The sequence below is a fragment of the Sebastes umbrosus genome, chromosome 2, assembly GCF_015220745.1.
Source record: "Sebastes umbrosus isolate fSebUmb1 chromosome 2, fSebUmb1.pri, whole genome shotgun sequence".
Taxonomy (NCBI): Eukaryota; Metazoa; Chordata; class Actinopteri; order Perciformes; family Sebastidae; genus Sebastes; species Sebastes umbrosus.
The window spans coordinates 31,290,774-31,316,835 of record NC_051270.1 but is presented as its reverse complement, the minus strand read 5'-3'; the positions used below and the strand labels follow the sequence as shown (position 1 = coordinate 31,316,835).

The window sequence follows — 26,062 nt, the reverse complement described above, 5'->3', positions numbered from 1 at the left end:
CCCCCCATTGGGAATACATCAGCATTGCCATAAAGGATGTTCAGTGCTGATATTCCAGACGTGCATATATAACCTCTTACTCTTTTATGCATCCTTTTTCGTTAAAAAGTATGTATTGTTTTCCAATTAAGTGTCCAAATCACTGTATTTGACGATACCAGATTTCCCCAGACCTTGTGTCTTTGAAACAAAGGGAAATCATGACGTAGTAGCTGGTCTTTTAGTCTTGCATTTTGCAAGTGCATAGACTTTATAGCCTACTTGTGTTTTGCACACAAAACCCCAGTGTGTTATGTTGTAACAGCAACCACAATATAACTAGAAAGATATTACATTTTTAAAATATTTATTTGAATATAATTTTTGTCTCTGGATATTTATTTATTTATCCATTATTTCCTTTTGTTTAAGTGTTTTCTATACTTTTCTTCTTCTTTTTAGGTTATGTCTTCATGTCATTATATTGTCACAATTGTTATGTTTATTTTTGCCTGTATAAAAAAAAGTGAACTTGAAAAAAAAACAATATCTGAAGTTATCTCATCTAATCACCTGATAAATGACAGAGACAAGAATAAGAGCAGCTCAAAATTTTATTAATCCTTTAATTCAGGTAATCACAATTATATATATTTAAATAGGAAGACAAAAGGTTAAAATATACAGAATAATTGGCTTTACAATCTATAATTTATTAAACTCAATTTTCATTAAACAAAAAGTGTGCTGTGATAGTAACATTAACATATTTAAACAGTAGCCTATAATGTGGAACAGGTAAACAGCTTTATGATAGCGGTGTATTTTACATATCAAGGAATGTTTAGAAAATAATCAATCCACAGTTTAAAAGAACAGATGTTGTTGATCATTTATGAAAGGAAAGGTTTGTTTGCTCAAAAAATATCCACTAGTGAATTCAGATATCTACTATATACATTTATTTTACAATCACAGCAGCAGACAATGCAGTCACTCAGTGTAACCATTGAACGCAGCCTTGTATCTCTGCCTGTGTCTCTGCCTTTGTTCATTGGACTGATCCGACCAAGTTAGGAAGACGTGTGATTTGACTTTGTTCTTTTATGCATATAATATTACACCATTTTGTCTGTACTTGTCCATCGCTGCAAAGAGCTTAAACTTTGCTCCTAAATTCACTTTCAGAATTTCTTACATTTACAAATTCAATGTCAGAAGTGCATTTTTCTTTATGAGACTAATCTCGTTTTTTGCTGACAGCATTCATACACAAGACGGAGTGCAGCACAGCATTAAAAGTTTACTCTGGTAGCCATACAGTGTCGTACAATGTGAGGCTTGCCCGGCTGCAACTTCAAACAGTGCAAGTAATTGTTTTCCAGCTCACAACTTGCCACAAGGTAGCACGAAACGGCACATACCAGACAAAAACTGGTTAATGGTAAAATATCAACAAGGTGAAAATGTGACTGAAAATGTGTTTTTATTATACCTTTGTCAAATACGCCTGCTGACCACTTTTCTCTTTGTCTGTTTTTAGGTATTTTCTTGTGTGAGTATGAATGCCTTCATCAGGACTTGACTAAAAATGCTGGTGTTACATTGTGGTGTTGGTCTGGAGGGCTGAATAACATCATCCAAGGTATGAACATGGTCCATCATTATGGTTCTTCCACATTGTTTCCTTTACCTATAGCCTGCAAGGTGCTCAGGAGTAGAAAGTAAGCACACTCTTGTGGTTGCCTCTAATGAGCAGGGTGGGTGGAAGGTCCTTTGTCAGGGTGTCCAGCCAGGCCATGTAGAGGAAGTCAGAGACGGATTCCTTACGAGCGATGGGCATGCTCCTGCAGCAGGCGAGGGCACAGAGAGCATGTTAGACACTGTTTCTTCTAAGCTTGGCACTTAAATGGTATTCAGGTTAACAGTTGGTTTTACTTACACAATGATCAGATTGGCTGATTTGGAGTGTTGCTGAAGCACCTCATTCAATCGCACCTGGAGGTTGGTCTGTAAAACAGCAGCATTTACTTTTTAACAACAAATTTCAGCCTAATTTTGCTGTTCAACACATGCTCCTCCAAACCAAACTAATACATACAGTAATTATGTCTATGCTGCAAAGTCTTAAAGGTGCTAAATTCGATATCCATAGCATTAATATAGCAGCAAGCAACGATTTGATATGTAAAGACATAGTGGAGTAAGTAAGGGATTACGTTTTAACAAAGTAAGGCGATGCAAGACTCCTCTGCTTCACATGGGGGTACACATCGCCCTATCGGGGTTTATTTCACAACAATGACCCGCTAGCTGTACATTATCCCGCTTATTACACGGCTACTTACAATCAATAATTTGACACAAAAATGGTCCGCCAGAGTCTGAGATCAGAACTGCCCCCTTTGAGCAACAATCTGTTATACATAGCAACGGTCTGTTATAAAGAAATAACGGACCGTAGAATGCCGTGATTGACCAATCAGAATTGAGTATTCAACAAAGCCGTGTAATAATGTAATGTAATGCAGATTAATGTAATCCAAGCTTCTCCTTGCTTTGTTGACATCGCCGGGCCGCTAAATTACGAATCCTGCTATAGCGAAGGCATGACCCACCCTACTCTGCCTCTGATTGGCTAGTACTCACTTGGTTGGATTGGTTACATTTCGGCATGAGCAGTGAGATTGGTTAGTGTAAGAATATCATCGTAAGCCAATCAGAGGCAGAATAGGGCGGGTCATGCCTCCGCTATAGTAGGATTCGTAATATCGCAGCCTGACCGCCCGCGCATGCTTTTCGTGCATGTTCGTGCATGTGAGCATGCCTCACTGGCTAGCTCACGGACGCCGCTCTGCACTGCTCTCATACAGCGGTTACAGCTGATAATGCCCAACAGCGGGGTCGTGGAAGCGTAGCACCCAGGTCCCCCCTCAGGTAAACACTGTTATCTCTGCCAGCACTCGTTGTTTTCACTGTTAGCACCTTTAGCATCGTTAGCTGCAAGCCGACGGCGCCATGTTGAGAGCCGTTGAGAGGCAATAAAAAATCCCAATCCCATACTTAGCACCTTTAACTTAGTTTATTAGTGGTTTTACCTTCTCCTCAAAGGTGCTCAGCTCTTTGTCAGTGATTTTCCAGGGATGCTCTCTCCGCATGGCTTCAGCCTGAGTGGCGTCTTTAGACCCCTCATGCAGACAGAACGGCTCAATCATGTCCTCTAACTTCTTCAAGCTGGAGGAAACCAGATAAGAACATGAGCTGACCGTAGAAAATGTTCATTTTCCAATCGTATAATATGCAGATACTATGAGGCGATTACATTTTACTATTACTGTAGCACCATCTGGTCTGCTGTCACTATTATAACGGCAATGATGCAATTACCTGTCAGTGCTGGGTGGGATGTGGATGTCATCGACGACATTGATGTCAGTGCAGTTAATTCTGAATTTGTGCACCAGAGACTTCATCCTGTAAAACAGATAATCACACACTGATGAACTTTCATATAAATGTTGATAATTATTTTCAGTTAATGCTGAATAACATCTCCTGTAAAGGGATGTTGTTGGCTCATATCTGTCACTGCTTCACAAGCGACATAAACAAAGAACACGTTTTCTTGCAGTGGCCTTTCTAAAATGAGTAGTAGTGAAAGTTGTTATATTCTGTTATGATCAAGGAGTTGCTAGTGTGCTGGCTAGTTGAACAGTTATCTGCTTCCACTTTAATTATTGAAATACCACAGCTGGTACTGTGTATGGGTCACAGCTGCCTAAGACTTGCAGTTTGTATATACAGTATATCTTTGTTTTTCCTCGTTTGATAGGTGATCGAAACACTTGTGGGTTGTAAGAAATAATGATTTGACAGGCTTGTGTGGTAGCTCTATGGAGTTCCCAGTGTTGGCCGCCATGTTGGAACAGTGTTTTGCTCTCTGGGCTCTGCGCCAGTCACGTGACTGAAAACTATGAATAGGAACACCCTCTTTCTGAAATGTCCTGTGATTGGCCAAAGTTTCACTTCACAGGGTAGATTTTCTAAAGCCTGAAAGCAGAGCCATAAGGAGGTGTAGAAGTCTAGACAATATACTGAGAGTTTATTTTGGAATTTTTGCCCAATGACGCCAAAAAAAATAGGATTTGATATTGAAAACATGAATTATTTTACTCACTCCTCTTTATCCAGGTCACTGCGTCCAGGCTGCCCTGCGATGAAGATCCTTAATTTACTGTCCTTCCACTTCTTCCTGGTCGTGAGGATGTAGGGGAGCAGCAGGGTAAGACCTGAGAGACGGGAAATGAATCCAGTTGGTGTTATTGTACAAAATATGTGAATTCGGTGGACAGATCAAGCTTGGGCCAGGACACCAATTACATATTGGTTGTCATCCAGATCTGGCATTTCTAACTTCTAGTTTACCATCTTTTTCCATTTATGTGGTTTCATTTTTATTGTTCAGGTGTTATTTATTTTCGGTTGTTTCAGGTTGTCTGCATTAAGGAGAACGTTTTGTGTCTCTGCACGTATCCGTTAGACTCTTTATGGCGAGATACATAAGGGAAAGGCTGCCTAAAGGGAACCATCACCTACCTCCATCATCAAACAGCCACCACACATCAATGGTGCCTTTAGGCTGCTTCTTCTGGAACTGAGCGCTGGCCTCCAACAGCCTCTCGTTCATCTTGGCAACCTGCGGGGGCGGAGGGCCGCACACTGACACTGAGAGAGAGAGAGAGAGCAAAAGATAGGAGAAATGAGAAGTGGATGAGGCAGAGGAACAGTAGGAGGGAATCTAATTCATTGATGAAGCGTGGAGAGTTAAGTTGGATGGGAGAATTAGTGCAAATCAACATTAAGGGCTGACTCTACATCAGCGGGAACAGCCATCTCTCAGGTTTAATGTTCCAATGAGTGGGATCCAGATTGCATACTAATGACCGTCGCAGTCTTGCCAGGACGCAGCTCAGTGGTGTGTTTGTGTCTGTGTGTGTGTGTGTGTGTGTGTGTGTGTGTGTGTATGTGTGTGCGTGTGTCTGTGTGTGTGTGTGTATGTGTGTGTATGAGATGTAGAGACAGATCGAGTGTCTGGGTTAAAGGGCTGCTCTTAAGGGATGCTCTTCAAACTGGAACAAAGGGGACCATATTATTGGATTACACTCTCAGAGGCATCTTTAGTGGGAGCGCTTGATTCAATTATATCTCAATAGCAGTGTGGGGAACTTTCCAAAAAAGATGTATGCGATTGGTTTCATTTGTTAAATGTATATCAGTGGAAATACGAGAAGGAGAATAAGAGAGAGAACTCCTTTTCCCGCATATTTAAAGATCATCTTTTGATGCAAAGTTAAACTTTGCTTTACATAGCTTGGAAGGCTTTCTGAAATGTCAGGTAAGATTTGAACAGAGAGGAATAACCTCTAGAGAAAGATACCTCTGGTCATGAGCACTTGCTGAGAGGATTTCCTGGACTTCCTGAACAGTCCTTTTGCTTTCCCTCCGTTCGGCGTCATCTCACTGTCCAGTGCCTGTTGCTCCTTTGCTGCCTTTAGCATCTCCTCTGAAAGACACAATCAGATTTATGGTTTAGGATAAATCAATAGATTGCTGCAGGAATGAGTCCTAAAACCCTGAAATGAGTTAGCATTTTTGCGCTTCCATTCTCTTGTCTCAAACTCAATGGGTTTTTAGTTAGAGGCCTGAAATGAGCTCTGTGGTTAACACAAGCTGAAGAGATTTTAATGTTTTGTTCTACGATATAAAATACATCAATAAATATCCCACTCGTGAATTTTGAAGACTTTACGTGTCTTAAAAAAGGCGGTTGCTAACAAGTGGCTAAATGAGTAGCCCAGTCGCACAGCAGTTTGTGAAATAGGAACGGAATTTAATGTATTGATACATGTACATAGACACGGATTTCACTTTTTTTTTGTGATGGTCAGCACGAAATCAATTTGCGTGTAATCCACGTAATTGTGAACCGGGAAGTATGAAGAGGAGGAGGTCGGGGTGGACGAGTCGGTCAAAAAAGATATGACTTTCGCCCAGAAGACTGCAGTCAATGTTGATTTATTTGTCACGTAACTTACGTAATTATGTTACGGCACTTCCGGTGTTATTTTAACCCAAACCATGATCTTTTCCTCAAACTAACTAAGTAGTTTGTTGCCTAACCCTAACCAAGTCAGTCCATTCCTAAACCTAACTAAGTAGTTTGTTGCCTAACCCTAACCAAGTCAGTCTATTCCTAAACCTAACTAAGGCCTATTGAAAGAGGCTGGGACACGGGTCATGGGGTATAAACACACACACAGCTGCGGTCGTACGTTGCTATTGGCTCAATTTCGGCGAGTGCAGACCAGATTTTACAGCGCATGTGTTGTACCCCAAAGATATGACGTGTTGAAATTGATCAAATAGATTCAATTTCGTGACTATTTCACGAACTGCCGTGAGAATGTTTTGAAATGAGACTACTAAACGTCATCACGCCGGCTCGTCCGCCTTTACAGCCTCGTTGTGTATACTTGCGCTTCTGTGACCGTGGTGTAGTTTGTTTATAGCCTAACTTTAGCGTTTTACTTCTGCTGATTAAATTCACACCTCAAAAATCATAAAAGTGGTATTCATTTGTGGAGATTATTTTATGGAACAAAACGTGTACGTATCATAAACGTTTGTTTGCCACAGAGCTTATTTTCTGCAATAATCCAAAAACCCAATGGAAAAATCCCATTGGCTTTTTGTCGAAGGGAACCAGGGTGATGTTAACTTCCTGGTTGACCTATAAAAATACTGCCCCCCGGCAGCACTATAGTGAATATGTGTTGCATTACTTGGGATTATCTTTGTTATTGCAAAGATCTCAGCGGAGGCACAGTTGTAAACTGGTAGTTATTTTAGCATCTTATCTGTTAACTACTTGACCTTTATAGATAGTGTGTAATCTACAGAACAAAGTGCCCTGGCTTATCAGCGTTATTTTATTACAGTCAGTTACTGTGGGTGGTTGTGAGAGTAAAAGCTCAGCAGCAGTGCAGTTTTCCTTTTTTACTTTTGTTCTTCTTTTGGTAGTTTAAAACAGTCAAACTGGATTCAAAGTCAGTTCAGGTGGACTACTACTCATATTTACAAATAGACATTTCTTCTTTTAAATTATTCTGCTATGTTGTATCAATGTTTGCTGCTTTATTTATTTATTTGAGGTCACTTATTTCCTGTCATTGTGTTTCATCCTAACCTATATTTGTGCAGCTTGCTTGAAAAGTACTTCATAAACATAATTGTCCTACTGATGCAGGAGTTCCTGTAGATATAGAAGTTTTCATACTGACCTTCAGCTTCGACAATGTGCGACACATCCAGTCCCTGGTTCATCCTCATCACCACTGTCCCGTAGTCAAAGTCAAACGCATCACTGGCAAAAAGGAAAAGAGAATGAGGACACCACCACACAAATATATCATATGTATGTTTAATTTTGGTATACATTATTGTCTTCTGTGTATTTCTTTGTGACTTACTGCAGTATTCCCACGTAACTCTGCACTGCCTCTGTGCCCGCAGTCCTCCAGCTTCTCTGGAAGCCGATCATTAACGTGTTGGGCTTCATACGGCCGAGACCAGACGCCTGGAAGGAAATCGCATAAAGATAAAACCCCAAATCTGGAGCAACACAGGCACAATGTTGCCCTGCGGTTGTAAAACCTGCAGTTTTCATTAACTGGAGAACTCAAAACAACATGTCCTACACAGGAAGGCTGCGAAGCTGTTTTACTGCCAGAAATTATGAGCAGATCACTCAGCAGATCTAACTTTGTTTAAAGGGACTCGGTGTTAATCAATTATAGCTTTTAATCTGCCGTGCTGTTTGAAGTAAGCAATCCTGACAATGAACCGAGGCCTTATCTTCAAAGTGCGATAGCCAGAGCAATAAGGCTGTTTTCCTGCTCCTCATTAACTCTCTCCTCTTCTACCTCCTCCGGCAATGTCCTTGCCAGATCCTTAAGACAAATCCAGGCCAGAGTCATAACACAGCAATAGATACTCGCTGTTGTGAGGATGAAACGGGTCAATAAAACCTGTTTCTGCGATGTTTAAATCTGCCGTCTCACTCTGATCAAAACTTGCAGGTTACACATTAATCCCATGGATTTTTATTGGTTAGCAGATTTCCTTTTCAAAAATGTGTTGTAGATCATGACCACACTGACCTGCAGCAGACTCTCCGTCCCGTCCCTGAAGCTGTCACAGGCCACAGCAGCGTAAAATGCCTTGCGTTTGGATTTCCTGAGCCACAGCTGGTTCTTCTCCATGCCTGCGTTCATCTCTTCGAGGGCCTCTGATCTCGGGCCCTGGAGAGAGATCACAACATATGTGAGTGGAAGTGTTTGTGTGTGAGTGTGTTCGAGGGAGAAAGAGGGACCTCTTTCATATTCATAAGACACAACTGACCCTAAACTTTAGTCTCAGGTATCCAGACAGTTGGCATTTCCCTCGTCCCTGTTTGATATTCACTTGAATATGTGAAGTCTGTGCACAATTTAAATTCACTTGATGTGCAAATCTCAATTTGAATAGAAGGTTGATGTAAAGTAAAAGATTTGGGAAAGACAATATGTGCAGCCTTGGTAGAGTGCTGCAGGAATGAGTCCTAAAACCAGGAAATGAGTTAGCATTTTAGCACTTCCTGTTCCCTCGTCTGGAAGTTAATGGGTTTTTTAGATGGGATTTAGTTAGATGCTTGAAATAAGGTCTGTGGTGAGATTTTAATAAATAATACCCCACTTGTGTATTTTGAAGCTTTTATGTGTATAGCCTAACGTTAGCTTTCTACTTCTTCTATTGCATTTATGTTACAAAAATCATAAAAGTGGTGTTCAATTGTGGAGATTATCTTGCTGAACAAAACGTGTAAGTATCATAAACGTGTGTTTGCCACAGAGTTTATTTTCTGCAATAATCCAAAAGCCAATGGAAAAATCCCATCGGCTTTTTGTCAAGGGAACCAGGGCGATGCTAACTTCCTGGTTGGCCTACAAAAATACATCATCCCTGACCCTTGAGCTCTTTATTTAACCTTACCACGAACACTTCACAGGTGATACAGAGTCCATAGTTCTTAGAGAAGGAGTGAGCCAGGTCCAGGAGAGCTGGTCTGGACCGTGCTGAACCAGTCAGTGCTAAGATCTGAGGCCTGAGAACGGAACAATGTGTCACAATGTTATCTTAGATTCAATATTTCAGATTCTGAAAATGTCCTTTGAGTTTAAGCTTTTTATATGTCATACCGATAAGGACAATTTTGCAGTTGTATTGTTTTGAAATATATATATTTGCACCCGCAAATATGATGCAATGCAGACTTTTACCTGAAGTTCTTGACGTGGTCCTCGACACCAGACAGAGACAGAGCGTTGCTGACTGAGCTCACAAACGTCACCGCCTGCGTGGACGAACCCCAGTTCACATCTGGAGAGGAAATAACAGGTTAGATCTACCATGATGCAGGCATCATGAATGTACTGTCGAACACGCACATGCAGCTCACCTGGTTTCTTGACTGTGACGTAAATGTAGAGCAGGATTTCAATGGCGTATGTGAGTAGAGCAGCCCACCAGTTGATGACAAACATGACAACACAGCAGAGCAACGCGCCCAACAGGGACAGCCACATGTTGTAGAATTTATATGCTGGTCTCCAACCTGGGAAAGGCATCAGAAAAGAAAGAGCACATTTAGTAACAGACTGTTGGATGGCAAACAGACTGTACAGACACAGATTCCATTAGTCTTAAAATCGTATTTTGAATTTCAAACAAATTAAAATCAAATTATCTAATTCAACTCATTTTGTCCGAGAATATCAGGTGCTTTTTGTGATATTGCCTTGTTTTGATATTTTCACGGTCACTTATACATTATTCCTAAAAAAAAACAAGGTATCAATGGATGGAAATAAATAGACTCTCTTCAGCCAGATTTATTTTATAGAGACCCACCTGGAGACTTGGCCCAGGATGCATGGAAGCAGGAGAAATTGATGAGAGCATAAGATGCCAGGAAGAAGTTTGAGATGATAGGAGCGATGGCGTTGAGATCACCTGAAGAGACAAAAAACAGGCAAATTGGAATTCAGCTTCGATTCTTTCACAATGGATTGACGTTTAAATCATTTTCATATTTTTTCATTTGAAACCTTAAGTCAATTTTAAAGAGGACCTACGATGCTTTTCTTTAGTGTGTTATATAATTTTTTGTGTATGTAAAAGGTCTTCAAAGTTACAAAGCCCAAAGTCCACGCCAAGGGGAGTTACTCCCCCACAGAAACACTGCTCCTGAACTGCCTGAAATGCCTTGCTTGAAGTCCCGCCTTAACGTGGTGATGTCACCAAGTAACACATTTGCATATAGCCCTTTCTCCTAAAAAATTACGTTCCATACAACTAAACTGCATTGTCAAGTACGTTTGATAGGAAACATATTTTTGTCGCAAATTACCTTTGATGTATCACAAATACGTTTGTAAGTGCGAGTTAAGTAGTACAACGAGCGACACGCAGAGCAGGTGACATAATATATTTTGCGGCTGTGAATGAAAGTTACATTGAATAATAACGTTATTGAATAATAACAAGTATAACAAGCGAGAAAGTCCACTACCGGAAAACGGGAGGGGTGGTGCAGAGGTCAAACCAACACCTGACTCTCCCCAGGAGACCGCTGTTAGTGCCCCATTTGAAATGTAGTCATTTTAAGCCAAACCGTGTTATGTTTTTTACTAAACCTAAACCAGTATTATTGCCTGAACCTAACTTTTGTGTTTTTGTTTTGTTTTGTTTCAATTTACAAAGTTAACCACGGGTTTAAAACAGTTTAAAACTGTTTAAAACTGCAACCGTAATCTGGGAGAAAATACGTTTCCCCCAAAACGTAATTGAGAATGCAGTTTAGTTGTATGGGAACGTATTTTTGTGGGTTTTTTGCATAACACCTGCCTAGCGGCTAGTTTGGCATGCCCTCAAGCAAAGCTAGTTAGAGCGGAGCTGGAGTGCAGTCCGAAGAGTTTGGTTCTGTTGACCAATCAGAGCAGACTGAGGCGTGCAGGAGCTCAACAGAGCGTTTCAGACAGATTATGAAAAGAGGCGCTGCAGCACATCCGGTTTGAGAAAAGTGAAGTGTTTTTTAAACATGTTGTAGTAAAAACCCAAAATACGAGTATACACCTGAAAATGAGCATAATAGGTCCTCTCTAAGATAAAGATTTTATTTGTTGTAAAGATGTAAAGATGTTATGGCCAGGCCATGACGGACGATTAGACTGACCAATGAGAATGAAGGCCACAGAAATAATGAATGTGAGGACATAGCCACGGATTGGCTCGTTGTTCTTGCCGTATCCTTTGGCAAAGAAGTGCAGGATCTTGTAGATGTTGTCTTTACACAGTGCCTGAGGAGAGACAGAGCTTAAATTAGAATAGATGTTTTTATTTTCTGGAGTAATAATAATCTAGTTGTATCTCAGTGGAGAGTTCCTACTAAAACTTTGCATGTTCACTGCACTTAGATGACTGACCTGGAAGACTTTGGGAGCGCTGACGAGGGAAGCCAGGGCGGATGAAAGGGTAGCTGAGAACGTTCCAGCAATGATGAGAGGACCGAACCCGGACACCAAGGTCATCACCTGAACCAGAAGTGAGGAGAGGAATGCATTAGAGGTGAAAGAAAGAGCTCCTTTTTATGTGCGGATTAGAGTTTGAAAGGCCGTGTACCTGATTGTCGTTCATCGAGCCAAAGCTGCATTTTTCTACTGCGCAGATGGAGAAATCATAGCCGAGCTCACAGGCAGCTACTGCTGTACCGTTACATGTTGTTCCAGGCATAATGAGGTCAGTCATGTTTCCTGTGGCGTCACGGACAGCAACGGCAGCTGACCAATCAGAGAGAACAGATGCATTGCTTAGGATTTTTTTTAAACCAACCTCACAGAAATACTAAATATTACAATGTTTGTGTGTGTTATCAAGACAAAAACACACATGTCAAATTTAAGGGCTGTCAAAGTTAACGCAATGGAGCGTTAATGCAAATTAGTTTTAATGCCACTGATTTCATTAACGCATTAACTCAACTTTTTAATTAACCTCTTAAAAATCCGACAGTCTGCCGTCCGGCCACTATTCGATCTTTCAGAAGTTGTAGCGGGCTCAGTTTTAAAGCTAGAGTGAAGATACTGGCATCATATGGTATATCCATTGGTACCAACCATGTCATACTAGCTAACGCTATAACACTCAAAACTTACGCTAAATTTTGGCAAGGAAAAACTATCATGGCCATTTTCAAAGGGGTCCCTTGACCTCTGACCTCCAGATATGTGAATGAAAATGGGTTCTATGGGTACCCACGAGTCTCCCCTTTACAGACATGCCCTCTTTATGATAATCACATGCAGTTTGTTTTAGTAGTAGTAGTTTTAGGAATAGTAGACAGCCCTAATAAAATTATAAGTTTCTCATCAGATTTTATGGATAACTGTACTTACAGACAGCGAGGGCCACTCCCAGGTAGGTGACACCAGTTATCAGGATGGCCAGCAAGGTACCTTTAGGTATGGCTGCCTGGGCATCCTGTAAAACAACATCTGGGTTTGAACATATTCCAGGCACAACGGTGACTATGAAGGAAACTGATGTATTAAAAAATGTTAAATGAATTAAAGTAAAAGAGCTTATGATACTATCCCATGATTCAGAGAATAAAAAGTACAAAAATGCATGCATTTTTTTATCACCTCCAGCCTTGTTTAGAAACCTACTGTATGCACCATAGCAGCTAATGCTTCCTATGCATGGCTCTTATGCAATGACCTCTGTATTAAAAAGTTACCTTCAAGTCTCCAGAGATGTTGGCTCCAGCCAGGATCCCGGTTGCAGCCGGGAAGAAGATGGAAAACACTGAAAAAAAGCTCTCGCCATCTCTGAAAGCTGGAGGGAAATTCTCTAAGAAGATATTCACTGTGAGAGAGGAAAGAGAAACAGAGAGGGAGAACGAAAATTAGGCGAAGAGTGCTTTGTGATTGAGTCAAGTCTTTTTTGTTTTTGTAATGGAGATGTGCATTGGTTTGGAGAGGGTGTCTTACTTTCATAATTGAAGAGGCCTTTGGATTTCTTATCATCGGATGCAGGAATGAATGTTCCTACAAATACGTTCACTATGGCCACCAGCAAGATGATGAGGAGGACAATCTGAGCCTGTATGCAGACAAAAGAAGGAAACAGATTAAAGTTAGGGTTGGATGTTTTACCACATCGAGCCCAGAGACTGATGTTCATCTCTCACCTTGGCCTCCCACTCCATCCCAGCGACTGATATGCCCAACAGCAACACCACGGTGATACACCCTATGATTCTGATGTCATTGATTTCATCCACCATGATGGCGTTGTTATCCTGAGTGAGACAGAAGAGGCACCGATTAGTGTCAAATATCTTGCAATGAGATCCACAAGTCCTTCTTCAGCAGTGAAAAAGTACATTTACTCAAGTACTGTACTTAAGTACAATTTTGAGGTACTTTACTTAAGTATTTCCATTTTATGTAACTTTATACTTCTACTCTACTACATTTTGGAGACTAATATTGTACTTTTTACTCCTCTGCATTTATTTGACAACATGAATTACTATTTACTTTACATATTTAGATTATTAATGAATAATAATTATGAAGTATTATTAAAGATTAAGTTACCCAGCAGTATATAAATTAGTTAAAATGAGCTCCACCTTTACCAGCTGCAACATTAGTGATGCTTACACATTAATGCATCAATACTTATAATCCAGTGATATTATAAACAGTATATTGTTCTGAAATGGGACATTCTGCATGATGAGAACTTTTACTTTTGGTACTTTAAGTATATTTTGATGCTAAAACTTTAGTACTTTTGTTTAAGTAACATGTTGAATGCAGGAATTGTAGTTGTAACAGAGATCTGAGTTCTTCTTCAGTCACCTGATCATTATACCATCACACACCTTGAGCAGCTCCACCACGGTCTCAGCGAATCCCACCACATACATGGCTACAGCCACCGCGTTGGCGAAGGCGAATATCAGACCAATCGACCCGCCAAACTCAGGTCCCAGACTGCGAGATATCAAGTAGTAGGCTCCTCCTGAGATGACAAAATGAAGCATTACGGTGGTGGATGATTAATCGCCACATCACTGATTCATTGATTTAATGTCAGTATGAGTTTAGAAGGCTGTAAAACAGAGAAAAGGCTTCAAGAGGTGACGTTCGGGGGCAGTTCTGAGCGTTGTGTCTTTATCTACACAAACTGTCCTCCTGGTCATTCAATTCTCTCAGTCAAAGATTTTATGTCAGGATGAGTGTTTGGGTTACCTCAGGGTTATAAACATTTATAAATAATGTTTAAACAGCCAGCTCCAGCGGCTCTGTTGTATCTGTTGAAGGTGCAGTCGGTAACTTTGAGCAAATATGATAAAAAGTTATTTTTATAAAACTGTCACTATGTTCTTAAAGTAGTGCATGAGACAGATAATCTGTAAAAAAAAATCATGTTCCTCGGTGTGCTCCGATGCTCCTCATGGCAATTGCAAGATTTCCCCAGCCGAAGGAAAACAACCAATCAGATCCGAGCAGTCTCTACAGCAGCTGTCAATCACTGCTCGTGAAACTCGTGAACTCTGATCAAACTGTTAAAGCTTCAGTAAGTAGAATGTTTTTGGCATCATTGTGCAAAAATTCCATAATAACCTTTCAGCATATTATAATTAAAGTGTTCTGAGAGAAAACTAGACTTCTGCACCTCCTCATGACTCTGTTTTCAGGCTTTCAAATATCTAGCCCGTGACGGGAGACTTTGACCAATCAGAGGTCATTTCAGAGAGAGAGCGTTCCTATTGGCTGTTCATTCAACGGAGGCAGCTGTCAATCACTCATGAACTTCTGTCAAACTAGGCAGCGCTGATCAAATATGAATCAATATTCTGTAATGCCTATTTCTCGCCTCAAATGTTTTCAGAAACATCTTGTAGTGCACTGTTTAGCTGTAAAATTAGAAGGTTGCTTGGTATTTCCTCAACTGATCTCAACATGGCCGCCGGGTCACAAACTTTCTCATTTTACAGCTAAACAGTACACTACAAGATGTTTCTGAAAACATTTTCATATTTGATCAGCTCTGCCTAGTTTAACCGTTTCATCGGAGTTTGCGAGTGATTGACAGCTGCTCAGAGACGGAAGGCTCCAGCTCGGCTCTGATTGGTTGTTTTCCTACTTTGCAGTGAAATCTTGCAGATGCCATTAGGAGCACCGGAGGACACACAGGAACATGATTTTTTTCACAGTTTATCTGTCTCATGCACTACTGTCAGGACATAGTAACAGTTTTATAAAAATAACTTCATCATATTTACTCACAGTTACCGACTGCAGCTTTAAGAGTGAAATGCCTGCATGAAAGATATGTGAAATGTTCAGATGATGAGGGTTGATGATGCATCGTCTTACCTCCTCTGACCACACCGTTAGTACAAATGGCCGACATGGACAGGCCGGTGATGGTGGTGACCACACAGCTGAGAATAATGACGACACACCCCAGACCTGAAATACACACATACAACAGCTCTCAACAACAACTTACTCGGGCATTATATCTAAGTGGTCAGTCATAAAACATTGTGATTGTGGAATGAAACCCTCGTCCTCCTCACAGTCCCCTTTAACCACAGAGAGAGAGTCAGAGTCCCAGAGGAGCCTTGAGGCTATAAGTCACAGTCGTCTACTCTACCTGCTCTGCCTGCTGCTTTTTCTGCTTCTCCAAACCTTTTAGTTACGCCGCCTGAACAAAAGCCGATCGATAGGTTCTTAAGCAATGAACACACTTATGAAGCCATTCGCAAATTACCCCCATTCTCTCTCCACACACACACTGTTCATAGAGGTTTGGCTCCCAGAATAGACCTTCAGCAAGTTTAGATCATTATAGGACCTCAGAAAGGCTTGTTCAGTTGAATCTGTCCCAATTCAATCACTTCCTGCTAATGATTGGAGGATCATAGGCCTATATTCCTTAATAATTGTCTCTACTTCCTAGAATTACTGGCAACAGCGCCCTCATTTCTGAAAATACAGACAGGTAGGATCTACCAGCTGTTGCTCTAGACGACTATATCAGCCCAAAAATAATCAACTCATCTTAGGCTTCACTGATGGTTGAGCATGCTTTTTTTAAGGCCTACATTAGCAACAGTTCCCAGAGGTGGGATTGTAGTCGTATTGCAAGTCACAAGTAAGTCTCAAGTCTTTGTACTCACGTTTCAAGTCCTAAACTTTGAATTTCGAGTCCTAAACGAGTCGTAAAGCGCTCTTCGCCAAATGTACAGTAATTCCATTCGCAGCTCCGCCTGTAATTTTTCGACCTGCACATTTTACATACTACGATTTGTTTTTTTGTTGACCACGGCAAAGTTTTTGTACGCAAACAAAATTATCTTTGGTGTCATTTTTTCCAACTGGCGCTCAGTAGCGTAACGTTAGTTCTTTATGGTTTTCTCCTGCGACTTGATTGGATGCTGTCGGATTGGTTCAAACAAAGTGGATCTGGGGAGTTACCTGTAGACTCGCTGGGAATGAACAGCATTAACGTTAGTTGATTCAGGAAATGAATTGATTCGTGGCACACTTTTTAAATAGCATTTATAATTTTAATCTTCGGACACGGGGGAAGGTATCAAGTATTTTCAGGTCAAACATGAAGTGAAGTCACGAGTCATTGGCGCTACAAGTCGAGTCTAAAGTCATAAAATTTGTGACTCGTGTCTGACTCAAGTTCAATTCATGTGACTCGAGTCTCCACCTCTGATAGCTACCAACCTATCCTGAACTGTGTAAGAAGAAAACGGCTATATATCTGAGGCTATATGTGTGAGGCTATATGCAGTTACAGATCATGTTTAAACTGTTGGTGGCAGTTGCAGTGACTCTGTTGTATGATGTATCTGTTAGGAGTGAAATAAATGCCTGTGTGGTGGTGAATGTTCCATTATGGTGCAAGTGAATATAGTATCATGTATAGTGTTGGTGAATGCAGCCCCGGGTCTGGCTCCTCCCCCAAACAGTTCCCTAATTAGAACCAGACTATAAGGCACTAGTTGGCCTACGCTCACTCTTATATTCCCTGTGTGGCTGATAGTGTTTGGCGTTACAGGTATGTAGTTAAATTATCACTTAACAAATGCACACAGTGCTTTTCACACGGTGTACTTGGTTGACTGCCTTCTGGTAATGTCTTTGATCTGTAGTGTTGGCTGAGCATTTTGTATGCTGGAAGCCCATTGTTGTCTTTCCTACCTTTTTGAGAGTGTCAATGTCCCGTACCAGAGGTGGTGAGTCGGGTCATAACATCAAAATATATCACTTTTAGTATGCAGCATGGTGAGTCCTGTTAATACCTGTCTTCCCTTTTGTGGGTTCACCCGCCGCTGTTTGTTATTTGCTGTTTTGCCTCTCATTCTTTTGCCTACATTGACTAACTAGCTGGGTTGTTTAGGTTTTTTTTTATTAGTTCCCTTCCTTTCAATGAAGCAGAGTGCCATTTTGTTAGGAGGAACCCGTGTTGAGGTCCCTGTACCTTATGCGCACAAGTAGAAACACTGGGACATGAATGTAGATTGCACCATTTTTGCTGTGAGGATTGCTGTGTTGCACCTGAGGCGAGTACACGGTGACCTCTCCACAAGTGGCCTCAGCTCAGTTTCCACATTTTTTCCTGAGCTTATGTTGACAGTTTCAGATACTTTAGGGTTGTTTTATGGTATTAGATTTTGTATTATGGCCTTTTTAGCTAAAATTGTAAAAGCACTATTTTTATTGTTTGTATTGGATTCAATCATTTTCATTTTCATACATCCTCCCCAGTAGCTCCAGTCCCTGCCTATTGGATTATTTGGATTTCAATAACACATTTGGTCTGTATTTCAGTATTTAAATAGACAGTATTTCCTGGGGTGCTATTCCCCAGGTGGCGTTGTTTTTCCCCCATTCTCCCCTTATACCCTCGCCACACCTGCAAGAATGGCAAGAGTTGAATTCAAAACGTTGTTCCTTAGTTATTTGGGGGGAAAACGCCTCAAAACTTGACCACATGTAAACTGGAAGAAAGTAGCCATAGGTAGAAAACAGCAATTACAAAAAATGACCAACATGTTTCCTTCTGTCACTCACCCCAGCCTGCCTGACCAAAGATCCAGGACAGACGGATGAACAACATGACACCCCAGATGTTCAGCATGCATCTCACCTGTGGAAGAGAAGAGCAATGTAAGGTCAGTGTGGATCATGATTTACTATGTCAAGTAAGTGGTAGAAATGCGGTAATGTTAATGAGATGGTTGAACATATAGATGTTATAACCATAGAAACATCTTTTTAAAAAGTACAAAACATTTTGGGATCTTTTTATGATCTTCCAGCAGCTCTTCAGTGAAAGCAAATCAGCCCCCAGACTCTCAGGTTTTGAAGGCTCCACTCGGCCCTGCTGTGTTAGCGTGACCTCCTCTCGCCAGGTCACGATAATGTAAAGCGACCGTGCTTCTATAAAGCAGAAGGAACCCGTCGTGACCCAACATAACTCACCAGGACGCCCCTTATCCAGCCAAACTTTACTGTTCCAATCTCAGTGGGAACGGCAGACTCCAGGTCATCAGAGGGGGTCCCGTCACTCCCCTCGCCGTCGTCCTCCACGGTGTCTGGCACAGAGATCGCGCCATTCTGTTGGGGAAAATATAACATAAGGGAAAGGAAACATGTAAATGTGTCTTAATAGACAGAACTGGGATGTATTAATGATTGTACTTTTAGCATTGTTAGGGTTGATATGCATTTTTAAAGTGCAAGAGAGCATCAAGAAGTTGAAGTGTCTGGTGCAAAGTGTCTTCTGCCCTCTCATAAGGAGATAGAGACTTTCTTTTCATTTAGCGACGTGTGTTTCGCTTCCCCCTGCCTTCTTTGTATTACACGGGAGAGGAAACCGTGGTGGTTTGATTTGGATAAAGATTGCTAAAGCCTTTGCAGAGACATTGCACTGCTGTGTGGTCTGTAAACTCAAGAGACAAATAGAGGAACAACGCGAATTTAACTTTTAATGCAGATTAATACTGACTGTTAAATGACTCTCATGCCCTGACATCTGATTTAGTGAGACCACTCAGATGCATTTCAATTACTGAAAGAAAGCGATTTTGACAACAAGTTGTCATCCTTTCAGTTGAGTTGTGATTACAGCAAATCAGTCAAATCTAAGACCACTTGAACCATGAAACTTCATCTCAGGGTCATTCATTTATTCAAAGCATAAATGGTAGGTAAACATTTTTAGATTAATGAATTATACATTTTATACTTTGGTAACAACTATGATTCAGCTGTATTTAGTCTTCTCAGATGAATAAAAGCGATATTTTGCCAAGATCCTGATGATTCGGTTACACATTCACACTATATCTGGAATGACACATAATTTCTTTCATTTCCTGCAGACTGCTAAAAGATCTGTCTGTTTTTTGCTATAAAACTCAAATGACCTATTACCCCATCTCTTTTGCAACACAAGGCAGCATAATGGCCTAATAAAACCGCACTAAAAACTCTAAAGTGTGACAGTTGCTGTTGAGCTCCCAGGAATAACTTTCGTTGTCCTTTTCAGTTTCACAAGTCTTTGGGCAAAGATTTAAAGACTGAACTGTGGACACTGGACATGATGATGTTTGAATGATTAAACGACTGTAAAGTATCTCATTTTACTCTGTTTTGAGTGAGTGAATGGAGCGTGTAGGTCAGGAGCAGAACAAAGACTGCAGTTAAAGAGTCAGCGGCTTGAATTTAGGACTCGGGGAGAAAAACAGGTGTGAAATAGTTTCTGCAGAAGGTGAGGTGAAGGGCAAACTTGCAGACCGGGAAAACAGAAATAAATGAAGATAATCCGTATCACTCACCTTCTGAAACACATCGTGGAGCTCCTGCAGGGACGGTCGCACAGCCCGGTGACCACTCACACTGCCTGCGTTGCGATAGAAGTCAATGTTGGGCACTCGGTCCAGCGTGTCGTGACCGAACGCGCTGACCACCGAGGGCCGGACCGTCCGGTGCTCCCCGTTGTTCTCCTCATAGTGGGGAGGTTCATCCAGAGTGGCGTCATAAGCGAGGTTATTGTGCTCCCCTCCGTTAGACTTGAGCCTCTCCATCAGGAGATTCTCAGATTTAACCAGTCAAGGATAAAACAGCAGTGTGCGTCTTAAATCTTCAGTCATCCAATTGTGTTTTTAAAAGAGCAGAGCATCAACTAGTTGTCCTTCTTTATTAGTGTATGGACTGAGCTAGGATTAGAGATCTCTTCTGCTCTTCTGAGCGTCTTGTGTGTAAGCTTGGTTTGTCTCAGACGGCCTACCTTTATACCCTGCGTCCCAGGGTCATACACCGGCTGCCAGCTATTGGCCAACTCTCTGGATCAACCCTCAGAAAAGTGAACGAGGGGTGTCAGATATGTCCTTGCTCCATCCTAGGGCCACAAAGGCATTGCTTAATGATTAACCCGAGTCATAAACGCCAAACGAGAGATAAAGGCGCTCATTGCCTGAGTTCTGGAGAATTGATTACTAATATTATTGTCTGAAGTGCAGGGCAACAGCACAGGTTGTCCTGCGGGTTGCCGTTTATGGGGCTGCGGGTAGTATTTCCTCAGACCCTTTGGATGAATCATCCGGAAACATATGCATGGAGATTCTCCACTAGAAGAGTAGAACTAAGTAGGAAAAGTTTCAAGGTTACAGACACTTTATGGTGTGTATTACTGTGGCAGGAAAAGATATTAGTCTCATAACAGATATATGTATATAAGCAATGGGATATAATCAATAAATCTAGTGATAACAAGAGGGAAATCAATCTGACGAAGATATTAGGCCTATAAAAACTGATTAAATAAATGTTATCTCTCTTTGCTGCGACGTGTTAACAGGGAGAGTTGATGTGTCGGCTAACACTGCAGAAATGGCATTAATCGTGAGGAAAATGGGAGTTAATATGAGACCATGAATTACAGGAACATGCCGGAGGCACTTCTTTATAGCCACATGACTTCTAAAGTGCCTTTAAAATTCCTCTTAACAGGTAAACTTCCTTATTACTGATATACCACAGTGATTTATGCACACAGTGAGAGGCAGGCTAATGACTCCACATCTGACCTTGGCTGTACGGCAGGCTGAGAAAAATACTCCAGCACGTGTTTTTATGTGCAGATTGAAAGGAGGCAGTCAATTTCACAATGCTTATCAGATTCAGAACACAATGTTGTTAGATTTTCTACAAGAATGAAACTGACTGAGTCATGCTGAAGAAAGCAAATTTTCCACATGGAATATAAAGTACAGCTCTCCTTTTCCTGTCAGTCTTAATCAGACTGCAACAGGTCATTTTAACCGGTCGCCTAATGGTGATATTAATCCTAAGCTTTGTGTCACATGTTCGCAGAGGTGGAAGAAGTACTCATATCTTGTACTTAAGTAAAAGTAGCAATACATAGTGTAGAAATACTCAAGTAACAGTCATGCATTAACTTGTTTACTTAAGTAAAAGTACAAAAGTATTGGCATCATTAGCAACAACAGCTGTCAGTGTGTCAGTGTGCTGACTTGACTATGACTTGCCCCAAACTGCATGTGATTATCATAAAGTGGGCATGTCTGTAAAGGGGAGACTTGTGGGTACCCATAGAACCCATTTTCATTCACATATCTTGAGGTCAGAGGTCAAGGGACCCTTTTGAAAATGGCCATGCCAGTTTTTCCTCGCCAAAATTTTGCACAAGTTTGCAGCTTTATTTGACCTCCTTTGCAACAAGCTAGTATGACCTGGTTGGTACCGATGGATTCCTTAAGTTTTATAGTTTTATATGATACCAGTATCTTCACTCTAGCTTTAAGCTGCTACAACCTAAAAAACGCAAGTTAATGCTTTAAGGAAATTAGTGGTAAAACAAATTTGCATTAACGCGTTATTATTGCGTTAACTTGGACAGCCCTAATTAGCATCAAAATATACTTAAAGTAAGTTGTCATTATGCAGAATGGCACACTTCAGAATAATGAATAGTGATGCATTAATGTTTACATCACTTTAATGTAGCTGGTTAAAGGTGGAGCGTATTTGAAATATTCATATTTATTTTATTTTCTGTGTAGCTTGTGAATTCCCCCCTCGGGAACAATAAAGTTTTATCTTAATCAATAATAGGCCTATTGCATCATACTTTATTTGTCAATTAGATTTTGTATTATCTAAAATAGTAACTAAAGTTATCAAATAAATGTAGTGCAGTAAAAAGCTGAATGGTAGCAGAAGTATAAAGTATTAGAAAATGGAAATGCTCATGTAAAGAACCTCAAAATTGTACTTAAGTACTGAGTAAATGTACTTAGTTACTTTCCAGAACTGCATGTTGTTGTCAGAGGTTTATTTAGAGTTTTAAACAGAGTACGGTCTTCTCTCAGTGCAGGTAAAGATCGTCCGGTCCCGCTGACTCTCTCACAGTCTGGATTTTAGATAAAGGTGATTCCTTTTTTATTATCAGGGCCGCTGGACTTTTGTCTGCTGTGCTTGAGCAAATTCACAGTTTGCAATGCTCCTCTGAGAACTGCCGAGCCTATATATGATGAACCTGTAGCAGCAGGTGAATATGCTCCAATTTGTACAGAACAAGGGAATCTGCACTCTAGTTAAAGTCCAAAGGGCTCAAAAATCCCTTTGTAGGATTTATCAAACCGTGCTCTGCTCACTGCAATATCAAAAAAACGTGATTAAGTGCAAAAGTGCAGATGCCATCAGAAAGGATTACTGATACTACATCTTAAAGGGCTGCAGTAAATAAAAGGATGGGTATTGCTCATCTCAGCTATATACTGTATATACACCAGTCAGCATAGGCCTGCTAAACATATCTTTCAATAAATCTCCAATCAAACATGATCTGTTATGTATGCTTTGTATAGAGAAACTTATTGAACATGTAATCTGATTGTTAAACTGAAATCTTCATGGAATTAATATAAACTGATCTCATTAGGTTTTAAATGAGAGATTCAGTGGTCTCACTAAGGATCTTTGGGTGGGATAATAGCTGCTCTGTGCAATAATCCTGTAGAGACAAATCACATGATCAAGTGTAAGACTAGCTAACTAATTAACTAATTAACTAACTAACTAACTAATGAACTAATTCATACAGTAAATCTTACAGATGATCCTCAGGCTCTGCTAACTCCTACAGCCCCGACTCCAGACTAAAGTTATACTTGTTGACTGTCAGAGTTGCTGGACTGTCGTCGGCTGTGTCAGAGGCAGTTTTTTTCCCAGAAAAATTCAACTATTCAAATCCAAAATCTAAAACAGCTCTTTTAACATATGTGTATAGATTTGTTAATGTGTAACTGGGGGGATGTTCATGGAATTCTTTCAATAATCAAGAATATCAAAAAACCCAAAAATGATATCACTAAACATTTTTTTAGGGCTGTCAATCAATTAAAATAGTTAATCGTGATTAATTGCATGATTGTCCATAGAATCGCGATTAATCACATTAATCACAAATTAACTGCACATTTTTTATCTGTTCAAAATGTACCTTAAAGGGAGATTTGTCAAGTATTTAATACTCTTATCAACATGGGAGTGGACAAATATGCTGCTTTATGCAAATTTATGTTTATATTTATTATTGGAAATCTATTAACAACAAAAAACAATGACAAATATTGTCCAGAAACTCTCACAGGTACTGCATTTAGCATAAAACAATATGCTCAAATCATAACATGGCAAACTGCAACCCAACAGGCAACAACAGCTGTCAGTGTGTTAGTGTGCTGACTTGACTATGACTTGCCCCAAACTGCATGTGATTATCGTAAAGTGGGCATGTCTGTAAAGGGGAGACTTGTGGGTACCCATAGAACCCATTTTCATTCACATATCTTGAGGTCAGAGGTCAAGGGACACCTTTGAAAATGGCCATGACAGTTTTTCCTCGCCAAAATGTTGCGCAAGTTTGGAGCGTTATTTAACCTCCTTCGTGACAAGTTAGTATGACATGGTTGGTACCGATGGATTCCTTGGGTTTTGTAGTTTCATATGATCCGAATGATAATAATGTAGAGATATAATAATGATAAAGTTAATGGCGTTAATACAAATTTGCGTTAACGCGTTATCACATTAACTTTGACAGCCCTAAAATTGTTCAAATAATCAATACTTTTAGATTTTTAATAAACCTGCAAACAACCAACAAAAGGATACCCAAGAACTGAGCATATTAGTAAAATGCAGTTTTGAATCTCTTAAAAGTAAATTATTAAACATTATGGCTTTATAATCATATAATAACTGATATGAAACATTAATATATGCCATGCTAGGTAATCATTGACCTATCCATCCATTAGAGGTTTTCAGTCTAAAATCCAACACAACACTCATTTCAGAACAGGAAACCAGTGCAGCTGTTTGAGAAGGGGCAAGAAGTTCCTGTCACCTCGGTCAACATCTGCAGCAGCCGCAGAATTCTCCACTTTATCAGTGATTTTGTGAAGGTACATAAAGGCTAAAGCATAAAATATAGCCTTTTTTTAATTAATAATAACAATAATTATAAAAAAACACATTGGTTACAATATTCACCCTTTAACTGACCTGATCGCCTCAAGCTATATCTAGAGATTACGGTACTAAAAGTAGCATTAATCGTATATCAGAGAGCTGTCTGGATAGCGTCGGTAATAGAAAGGCTATTGTATCTGCTGGTCTTATCACAACAAATCAAGGACGTAGCTTGTGAGGTCCGAAGACCACAAAGTAATAAAACTGATGATTAATAATCAGCTAAAGCTAAGGTTCACTGTTCAGCTGACTCATTGGTCCAATAAGCTATGTAACCAGGAGGCTGTGTTACATTAGTGTCATAATGACTTATGTGTTGCTAAAAGAAGGAAATCAACAAATGAGGAATATTTCTAATTAGTTTTTATTGTTCCTGATATCTATCAGCTGTTGCATGCATCACTTAAAATACGCGTAATGTAACTGTAGGTCCGGTTTTCCTCATAGTTCTTCCCCTTGTATGCAAAGATGAGGTTAGTAGTCTCTATCTTTGTTCCAATCAAAGAAGGGAAAGTGATTAATGGTATTTTAAATAAACTTTAGACATTATACTGCACACTGAGATATGAAAATACAATGCAAAGCAGACACATTAGTTAACATTTGATAGATTTATAGCCCTTGTTACTCGTTGGGTAAGCTCTTCTTCTGAGGTCAGTGGGGCTTGTAGGCTGAGGAGGAAGAGGGCAGTGTTTTTTTCCACTAAAAATAGATTTCAGATAAGGGTGTCCCATAGGTGACAGGGACAATGGTGAAATAATGATTGCATTCCTGATGAATGACGGGTGTCAAGGGAGGCGTGCACGGTGGCCTGACTTCTGAGAGTTTACCGGCCACTGGAGAAAAGTCTGCAGATCAAGACCTGCCTTATCACCACAACACTGTCAATGCATGTACATGCACACACATCATGAGCTCCTGTGTGAGGATCGACTCCTACCACATTTATTCATATTTGGATCGCCTGTTCGCTCTCATGCAGCCACTTGCTCCCTCTCTGTTGCCGCAGCAACGTTTGACAACTACAGCCAGAGTTTAGAAGCAGAGAAAAGGCTTAACATTTTCATCAAGATGAATTTTGAGCCTCTGTCCTGTAACCAGGACTGTCACCTAAAGCAGTGGTTTTCAAAGTGGGGTCTGGGGACCCCCAGGGATCCTTGAGGGGGTTCCCCAGCAAAAAGGGGAATCATTTATTTTCACTATAATTCCATCCATAAAGCTGGGCATACACTGTACGATTTTAGAAATGTTGTTGTGTAACTCCTTCTCCTACTTTGAGAGTAGATCGTTTGCGATGTAAAGTCAAAGCTCACGATTTATGT

At 40.4% G+C, this 26,062-nt stretch overlaps 1 protein-coding gene across 1 annotated transcript; it reads right to left on the bottom strand.

The window, feature by feature from the left end:
* Nucleotides 1-574: 574 nt before the first annotated feature.
* Nucleotides 575-20,502, bottom strand: slc12a1 (solute carrier family 12 member 1). The gene is made up of 26 exons (XM_037759524.1): nt 20,018-20,502; nt 18,660-18,794; nt 18,249-18,324; nt 15,531-15,626; nt 14,030-14,169; nt 13,328-13,438; nt 13,128-13,239; nt 12,875-13,002; nt 12,531-12,615; nt 11,758-11,915; nt 11,562-11,669; nt 11,312-11,435; nt 9,988-10,089; nt 9,536-9,691; nt 9,357-9,456; nt 9,070-9,181; nt 8,199-8,339; nt 7,509-7,615; nt 7,320-7,402; nt 5,417-5,542; nt 4,576-4,704; nt 4,157-4,268; nt 3,367-3,453; nt 3,078-3,213; nt 1,922-1,989; nt 575-1,826 (listed from the first exon to the last, which is right to left on the bottom strand). Exons 1-26 carry the CDS (start codon nt 20,264-20,266, stop codon nt 1,691-1,693), a joined length of 3,117 nt encoding a protein of 1,038 aa, XP_037615452.1. The 5' UTR covers nt 20,267-20,502; the 3' UTR covers nt 575-1,690.
* Nucleotides 20,503-26,062: the final 5,560 nt, after the last annotated feature.